The sequence below is a fragment of the Alligator sinensis genome, unplaced genomic scaffold (assembly GCF_000455745.1).
Source record: "Alligator sinensis unplaced genomic scaffold, ASM45574v1 scaffold1385_1, whole genome shotgun sequence".
Lineage (NCBI taxonomy): Eukaryota > Metazoa > Chordata > Crocodylia > Alligatoridae > Alligator > Alligator sinensis.
Genome location: NW_005842793.1, coordinates 124676 through 134220, shown reverse-complemented (window position 1 = coordinate 134220; position 9545 = coordinate 124676). Strand labels below are relative to the sequence as shown.

The window sequence follows — 9545 nt, the reverse complement described above, 5'->3', positions numbered from 1 at the left end:
CGTGTTGGGGGGGGGGGCGGGGGGCCCCCCGCCACTGCGTGCACCCTGGGGGTGGCATGGGGGGCATATGCCCCCCAGATCTGTGTGCAAGCTGAGGGCGGGTTACCGCTGCATTCTCACGCTTAGGGGCTGTGTCAGGCTCTTCCCGGCGGCTGTGATCAGGCAGGGGCAGGCAGGATGGGGTGGGCGGCAGCAGCACTGGGAAGGAGACTACGGGGGGGCTGTAGTGGTGGCTCTAGCCCACCCTGTAACCTCCCCTCCCAGCACCACCGCTGCCAGACCCACCCGAGCACAGCTGCTGAAAGAGCCCAGCACACCCCATAAGCGTCCAGCTGGGCAGCGCCTGCCCCTGCCCCAGCTCCACACCTTCCCTCACCATGGGGGTCTCGATCTGCTCTCCCCCCGCATGCCCCTTCCCTCTCCCAGGCCCCTGTCCCAACACCCCCCCCCCAGCTGGACGCTGCTCTCCAAGCTGCCAGGCTGCCTATTGGCAATCGGATCAGTATCAACCAATGTGGCTGTTCAATAATCGGCCATTGGTATCAGCCCAAGACATCTTTAATTGGTGTACTCCTACAGAAGAGGACTGTTAATCCTCGATCGTTCTCTATTCACATTCCTTGCAATAAGATCTAGCTATTGTCCAAGGCAAACTGGTTTTTCTAGTCTGAGTTCTAAGTTTAGAAGTCAACTAAGCAAAGGCAGACAAATTTGACTGCCATTCAGTCAAATTTAGTACCATGTAATAACGAGAACTGGCGTTTATAAAAAAAACCTCTCACCTTTTTAGAAAAAAGTATAGAACAAAATTTGTTGAAAGAAGCAACTCCTTATTCTGAAAGGCAAAACTTGTACAGGACAGGCAGGAGAAAAAGGAGGAACCTGGACTCACTATCCTTAAACTAAACCCAAAGAATATGCAAGAGTGATAAAGTACCACAGACTGGGGACTGCACAAAGGTATGTGTTATTTATTTAGACCTGTAGATTTATTTTGCTAGGTAAAGAGTAAATAAGCCTTCTGACCACTTGGAAAGCTAGTGTGTTTGTTTGCTTTCTTTATGAAGAGGTAAACTGAATACCAGGGTATCCATGTTGTGGAAGTCTGGGATATTTGTAAGCTGTGGGAAGGTCAGAGCTGTCGCAATTGGCTTGGGGAAGTTAGGCTACAAGATCTCATCCCTGTGAAAAGGCAGAAGACAGGGAGTCTATGCCCAGAAAAATATGTGAAGGAGAGAAAATAATGAGACCAGGGGAAGCTTAAAGGTACGTAAGAGTTCTGTGATGAGACTAGCATAGGAACCTAGGTAACACATGGGCTCCATCTGCCTGATTGGCCATCAAATCCATCAGGAAAAGTTTCACTTAAAATAGCTTAATTATGTTTGGCACACAAATTTGATGAAAGTATGCATTTACGTACAGATTTAGAAAAAGCAATACAGGTGACAGCACGGTCAAAAAAACCCATTCCGATGACATGGAGAGTATTCAAAGTAACAGAATCCCAAACACGTACGTGGGGTGGTAATTGCTGTAAAACAAATTGAAACAACAGTTGAGACCATCTCTGTAAAGATCATCTTCATTTTTAAAACTGGAAAAAACCTGACAACCCATTTCAGTTCAACAGCCTAAAATTGATTATGGATAAGGATCCTATCATCAGTCTTCCTTCTTACAACAGTGATCATAACCAATTTTTTTCAGCCATAATCAATCTGGTATATGGAAACCACCAAAACAGAATTATTTTCAAATCAAATTTACATTTTTTAAATGGTCTTCTAACCACCATCTGTGGTAATACAAATATCATGAAGACAGAAATGCTTCTTAAATCCACTAGAGGGCAGTCCTTGTAAATGTATGGTGATTTAAAGTATCATGTGAAGGCAAATGGGAACAGTAGCACAAAATCTGTTTAATCTATACAATAAAAACCAAACTCTGCAGTGCATGTACACACGTGTGTGTGCAAGATAGAGAGGGAGAGGAAAACTAAAGTTCCAGTGCCTGAGAAAGATTAGCAACCATTATCCTTGGTCTCTTATCGATCATAATCCATAAATAAATATTTAAAAAAAAATCTTACAAAAGAAGCAGGTCTGTTTGGTAATGGCATTGGAATCAACTATGTATTTGGGACAAACCACCTTTCTGGGTATAAAATATGCCCTTCCTCAGGTCACAAAGTCACACAGTCACAGAAACAAAGTTCAAGGGACAGAATCTTGGGGTGTGTTTACACATGCTGGGGGGGCATGGGTGACTGGTGCCTCTTATGTCTGGGGGGGCACAGCACACCACTACCTCCCCCCACTACTCCCTGGACCGCTCCCCTCTCCCCCGCAAGAGCCCCAGGCTTACCTTTCTCCCAGCAGCAGGAACAGCACCTCTGCTGGGGGATCAGAACACGCTCTTTACAGGTGGTGGGGGGAGGGGCCGTGCAGGGGAGGGAGGCGGGGCAGCACTCTGGTTGGTCGGAGCGCTCTCTGATGGTCCGGGCTCCTGAGTGCAGTCAGGGAGGGTGGGGCTGGGTATAGAACCAGAGCATTTAAAAAATGTCCCTGGCCGTACAATTGGGCTGGCAGGGATCCACTCCACACTTGGCCCCGTCCAGAGCGGTGCCAAGTTGGGGTGCATCAAAGGGCCCCCCCAGCACTTTTGGGGGCCAATTTTTTTTGGGGGGGCACATGCCCCTCCCATGTCCCCTCTACCAGTAGCCTGTGGAGGGGTCTATAATTAGAGCAGCTCTCAGAGCCGCTCTAATTACAGCACCCAGTGAACCTGCGCTAGAAACAGACATTCAAAAACTGGAGCCTGAATTGATTCAATCTTTGCAGGTTAGTCTAACCTGCAAAAATTGAACTGATTTGCAAGTGCACAGACATTCATGTTTAATTCTGGAAATACAGACACATGCCTGCAGTGGCTCAGGCTTCGATGCCAGGGGCAGGGCGCTAGAGCAGCCCTCCCTTTCCTTTGGCAACAGCCACGAGGCTGGAGGGAATAAAGGCTGGGGAATAAACTATGGCTCCTGCTGCACCACACAGTGCTGCTTGGGGCAAGGGGAGCTTCCTTCAGCCTGGCTGCTTCAGCCCAGCTCAGGTTGAAGACACCAAGCTGAAAGAAACTCCCACAGCCCTAAGCAGGGCTGCAGCATGAGGCAGGAATAGGAGCCACAGCTGGAGGTGAATGGAGAAAAACAGCCCTGCTGGGCCTGGCAGTTTCTGCCCTGCGCGTGGAGCTTTGGCAGCAGCCCCGGACACCCTCCACCTTCCAAGGCATCTGGGAACAGGAGCACGAGCTCCATGCACTGGGAAGAAGCCAGGGGGCTGAAGCTTCCTGCTCCCCACATCCAAAGCAGCGTGGTGCAGCTGCAGCAACAACAGCTGGAGGCAAGGAGAGCAGAACAGCTCCCGTGGTTCTCATCAGCCTGAAGCTGGTTGTGCACCTGCAGCCCAGAGTGCTGCACGAGACAGGGGCGCAGGGGTAGCTGCCGGGCTTGAGGTCCGGCAGTGCCTCTAAGGTGGCCAAGGAAGCTCCCCAGCCAGTCCCCACCCATGTTGCCAGACCAGGCAGTCGCACAGCCGCAGCAGGCTGGGAAGGGCCCTGCCCCCATGGACCGGCGCTGCAGTGCCCTTCACAGCTGGCTGGGGCTCAACGACAGGCACCCGGCTTGGGTGCAGGGAGCCATGCAGCCCCCACAGCTCCAGCCTGGACTGCAGCCCGCTGAGAAGGGCCCAGCCCCAGTGGCCCAGCCTGGACTGGCCCCTCTGCTTCCACCCTCAGCAGCACTCTCAGGCCAGCTCAGCCTCCCCTGCCACTGGAGTGTGGAGAGGGAGAATGGCTGACTGGGGCTGCAGTCCCCCCAGTAGAAGGGTGGGGGAATAAACCCCCTCCCTGCTCCCTTTGCCTCAGGGGGCCATTCATCTGGCCATGCTCCCGCCCCTGCTCAGGCTAGAGAGCAGAGGCGAGGGGCCAGCCCTGCTCTCTGGAACAGAGCACAGCTTCGCCCAGAGCTGCAAAGCATCTGGGATACTGGAGGACTCTGGTTTAACTTAAAATCAGGAAGGGGCTTGGGACAGAAGTTGCATAAACTGGTTTGACCCAAATCAGTTAAGTCTGATACTACATTCAACCAGGTTCATCTTGTGCGGGCCGGGAGCGGTCCGAGGCCCTCGGGGGTGCGCGGCGGGCTGTGGCCAGCAGCCCTGGCACACGGGTCAGGGAATGCAGGCCGGTGGACTAGAATTAGGCACGGACGCTTAGCGGTTGATTAAAGATTATTTTACTTACACCGTAGATGGTTGCGGTGCAGGCAGGAAAACTTGCTTGAGTTGCAGTTACAGATAGGAAAGAAGAGCGGACAAGAGTTCTAATCTGACGAACTCTAGCCCAATCCGGTTGAAGGCTCTAAACACGCGAGCCCGTCGCGTCAACCGAAGAAAACAACTCGGAGAAGAGCTCTGGATTCACTCACACGAAGTTTGCTAGGCTCCGTGGAACTTGCGCGCAGGGAAGGGGTTCGTTGAAGGATCGTTCGGTGACGGGGAGAGGCCAGAGGTTGATCAGACCCCTATAGCCTTCTCAAGGTATACGCTGGGTCCGATAGGCTCCGCAGCGCTTACAGTTCTTCACGAGACGTGAAGTCCTCCTCCTCCTGATGGTTGTGGAGTCCTCCCTTGTGGGGTTCTCCTCGGAGTTCTCCAACTTGGGCGGAAACCGCTCAAGCCTCTTATATGGCTAGCAAGCCAATTGCTAGCCGCCACGTGGGAATAATTTAGAACTGGCCAACAGTGGGACACAAATTTGCATGCGGGTGGTGGGAACTCCTTTGCACCATGCATTTCTCTTTGCAACTGAGAAATGCACCCTGCAAAGAAAGCTCCGAGTGGCGCGAAATAATTTAGCAGTGCCGAAGCGCACACAAACAAAATCACACCCTTGGGTTGTGATACATCTTAAACCAGTTTCACCTATTTTGAAACTGATTTATGTGCACTGAACTTATGTTTTGTTACAGGTTTAAACCAGTTTCTGATCACTTAAACCAGTTTATGTGTACCTTCTGTCCCTAGTCCTCATGCATCAGCATCCCCACACTTCAAAATGGTAGGGATAAGGGGGGCACGTTATCTAAAGCTTGTTGAATGAGCTTTAGTTAAAGCACCCCACCATTTTAAAGCGTGGGGACGCTGATACACAAGATGCAGAGGCTGGCTGGAGCATGGTAATTACCATGTTCCAGCAGACTCAATTAATCGAGTCTGCTCCAACACACTGTAATTACAGTGTGTTGGAGCAGCCCCCCGGCTCATGTATAGGCACCCTTGGGTTTCTTTCCTTTCCTTTCTTGTGTCCTTGTGACAAGGTACTTAACAGAATTCACAGATTCGTTGAAATGTGACAAGCCGCACTGTGAACAGTTCTGCTATGGCCTCAAACTGGTGACCTCTAGGCTGTCAACTGTGCACCTTAGCACCCACACCACCCTAATCCCCAGAGGCTTGGATAATATTACCAAAGAACATAAAATCCTATTAAAATCCAGCTAAAGTTATTCATGTGATTAGTCCTTACTCAATCCTTAAAAAGTGCAACAAAGAGACTGCTTTCCTCACATTACCACATCCTCCACATGCATGGATAATTCCTTCACATTTCAAAAAACTATTTTGCCATGATGCCTACCAAAAACTTGGCAGCACTGAAGCTGCTGGTGTGCTGAGACCACCAAACATCATGCTGACCAATATGGTCTCAATGGCTCCTTGTACTCCTGCATCTGCCTATATCCACCTGTTATCTCTTCTCTTATACTTGCATTGAAAGCTCCTTGGAGCATGGACCATCTTTTGTTCTGTGTTTGTACAACACATATCAAAATGGATATAATCTGAACAACAATAATAGTATGGTTTAGATGCTGCTAAGTAGTATGGTGCTGTGTTTTCTGTTCAACAGCTGGTCACAATGGTCAAAGGTAAAGTTGCATGTACTGTGCAACTCATCCAAACAGAAATCACCACTCTCCTCTGTCACTGTCCTCCATGATCCTCCCATTCTTATCCTTTTACAGATTCCTGTTGATCGTAGCATGCTCCCATTTCTCCTCTGGAGCCTCTCTCTCAAACCTTGTAGAACTTATATAGCACTGGTGTAATTAAAGGGGAAAAACTGAGGCACCAGCCCTGGGCACCAACTTAGGTGGTGGTCAGGGGGTGCACACGGTAGCAGGGTGACTGAAGCAGCTGCCCCAGACACTGACTTGGGCCACTACAGCCACACAATTGTTTTGGCAGCAAGGTGGCAGCTGGAAGTTGCGACTGCCCCATCTGTCACAGTTGCCCTGGGCACCCGACTCCCTTGTTATGCCTCTGGGTGCAAAAACAGCAGCCACTGCACTGCAGGCCTGGCCACTGCCATCACCACAACATCCCCATGCACCTATGCCCACCCAAGGCACAAAACTTCCTAGTTATGCCTCTGCTGTATGGAACAGAGCTAGAGTCAGGCAGGATGAAAAGCCACAGATTGAACTTGATACTATTACTAGCTAATCTTGGGACAGTACAATAAGGAAGAACACAGATCTTGCATTTTTATTTCTTTAAAATTCAAGAGAGGCTTAATTGCAGCACAAAAGAAGCTTATCTCTTTAACTACAGAAGTGCAACCAGGGCTAGAACAAAGACATACTCTTATGAAATATTATTTAAAAAAACAGTTTACTCACTTTTCCATCCTTAGATGTTCCTGCAACCTGACCTGTTGCTATGGTGATCCTATCAGGATGGACAGCTAGGCTAGAAATAAAAAAAGTATTGTCATACCTCACATTTAAAGCATTGATGGAATATTCTACGCAAGCTAAAAATAATCAGATGTGTTAGCATTATTACTTTAGTCACAAAGTATAATGCATCCTCAAAATATAATAGCTAAAACATATATTAATACAATATAGATACAACTACATTTGTGCTATTTTTCCCCTTATTTTCTCCTCGACAACTCAGCTATATAGTGCCAGTTAGTGATTTTTATGCCCATCCAATAACATACAGGACAGCAGTCCAGTTTTACTTAGAACTTTTCCAGAGCAAGAGATTGGATACCAATCCTAAATGTAATAAAAAAAGAACTATTGTTAGCCTCTTCAAAATCCTAAAAAGGTAAAAATTAGGTCAGTCAGAAAATAATGATCCAGAACTAAAGTGCATCTTTTCATGCCTAGAATCAGCAACCCAGAGAATCAAAATGTAATCAACAATCATTAGGGTAGCAAAAAATAAATTGAAAAGTTTGTTTTAATGTAATGTATAGAAGAAAGCAAACCGTGCTTCTAGTATCAAGTTAATTCTTCTTTCACATTAGCTGCTGCCCACTTAGTAGCAGAACATAAGGCAAAATTAATTTTGGCATAAGGAATTTAGTTGGCTTTATATTAAAGAACATCATCTACTTTCTAATATACCTGAATGCTTTGAAATATTTGAGGAGTGGAGAGTTTAGAGAGAGAAAATGTGAAGGAACCAAAATGCTAGTCTCATTGTAAAGCAACTAGGTTATGTAAAGAGCTCAGTTTTATGTAACATTATGATGGTGCTGAATAGTTAAGTTGTACCTAGATTTGATTATTAGTCCACTTATATCTTTGCATAATGACAAATGGGTTTCATCATGCTTAACCTAGTTCACAATGTAACACTGAAGCCTACTTCCGAAGGAAGGACAGAAGTAAATTTGAGCGTGACTATAAATGGTAACAGAAAGCTTAAGAACAAACAAATGATGTAGCCAATTATCTTAAAAATGTATCTTTAAGATTTGGGGTTAATATGGCAAGAGAGACCATAAAACCTCAAATGAACCTACACCCCTGCAATTAAGTTAAGCAGGCATTTAAGAACAAACTCAAACTTCTAGGTTTTCCATCTTTTCTACATATGCAAAAAAAACCCCCCAAAAACCCAAACAGGAACAAAACAAAGAAAACCAGAATGCTGTATTCATGAACCTTTTGTTCCAAACCAAGTAATGGTTGTATATGGATTAGAAATCGATCTTTAGAGGAAAATTAAAAATGTTAGCAAATAAGCCTCTTAGGGCACGTCCACACATGCAAGCACGTGCGCTTGCAGCAGCTCAAATAGAAGGTGTGCAAATCTGAGCCAGGGCTTTTTGCCTCAGTGTGTGTGCCCGGACACACACTTTGGTGTGGTGCAAGTTGTGCTACTTGGGGCAAAATAACTCTGTCTGGCTCCTCCCAGATCTGCAGGCAGGGAGAGCTGAAGTCTGGGGTCAGCACCTGTGCTGGCCCCAGCAGTGTAAAAAGCTGCCCTGTCCTAGCCCCATCAGTACAAAAAGCTGCCCTGGCAAGTAGCTCAGGGCTACTCGCTCTCAGGAGCTTCTGGGGCCTGGCCAATTGGTACCTGGGGACACTACCCCTTGTGCCAGCTGGATTGCTGAAGCAGCTCTGAGAGTTCCCTGCACCCTTTACCCACTGCAGCACTTTGGTAGCAGGGGCTGCTGCCTGGCTGTGACCTGCTGCGCACCTGCCAGACCGGGATGAGGACTGCACAGCCAAGCCAGTAGAGGTATCTGCCCCGTGGGGCGGCCTGCCAGTGGGCCGTGGCTGCAGAGTTGGCCTTTGTGAGGCACTACTGCCATGTGTGCCCCTTCCTGGCCATCTGAGCAGCTATTGCCCAGAAGATGTTCTCAGTGTGGTGGCCTGCTTTGAACTGTTAAAGCATTTTCTCCTGACCCTAACTGGTAAGCCACCTCTAGCTAAGCCCAAGGTGCCAGCTCTGAACAGGCTTCTCTGCCTGGGTCCTGCTACTTGCCTCCGTAACAGGAATTCTGGTGTTCCCTACTTGAAAACTGAAAAATCCCTGATAAAAAAAATCCCAAAAGTCACTCTGTAAAATACCCCGAAATCCATGTTCTTCTACAATTAAAATGGAAGACTACTATATATACAGTCAGAGAGACAGTAATCAGTTGGGCAATGTTTTATTGATATATCTGCAGTGTTAAAGCAATTTGGAAGCCAACCTGTGTGTCTATCATCATAATAAAATGAATTCTAAATACCTATACGTTTTTGCCTGTTTGCCTTTGGTTTTCTTACTATAGACCAATTAGAGCTCCCCCTGACCCCTTCGCTAACCAGAATGTGAGGACAGCTGCCCCTGCAGCCACAGCTCCTGCCAGCAGGTCTCATCCTGTCTGGCAGGTGGGTATGTAGGGTGTGTGCTGGGGGGATATGGGGTTTGCAGGAGGGGGATGGGAAGAGGGGTGGGGGATATGAGTGGCTGTGGAGGGATGCAGGGGGCTGTGGGGTGTGTGGATAGGTGTGGGTGGATCGTGGGGGGGACTATGGGGAGGGCTGCTCAGAAGGGGTGGGTCCCCTGCCCCCTGCCCACCATGATCCCCTCCCCCCTCCACTAGCCCTCCCCACCCCCTAGTTTCATAGATTTCATAGACATTAGGGCTGGAAGGGACCTCGGAAGATCATCGAGTCCAGCCCCCTGCCC

The 9545-nt window shown here is 48.2% G+C and overlaps 1 protein-coding gene across 3 annotated transcripts in view; it reads right to left on the bottom strand.

The window, feature by feature from the left end:
• Window positions 1-9545, bottom strand: part of EML1 (echinoderm microtubule associated protein like 1) — a 100241-nt gene that overhangs the window by 43934 nt on the left and 46762 nt on the right. For 2 of the 3 annotated variants that reach the window (XM_025191211.1, XM_025191213.1), the window contains 2 exons: window positions 6743-6812; window positions 1424-1534 (listed from right to left, as the gene is read on the bottom strand). In XM_025191211.1, the coding sequence (XP_025046996.1) occupies window positions 1424-1534; window positions 6743-6812 (181 nt within the window). The remainder of the gene's footprint in view (window positions 1-1423; window positions 1535-6742; window positions 6813-9545) is intronic. The other variant, XM_025191212.1, reaches the window with a different exon arrangement.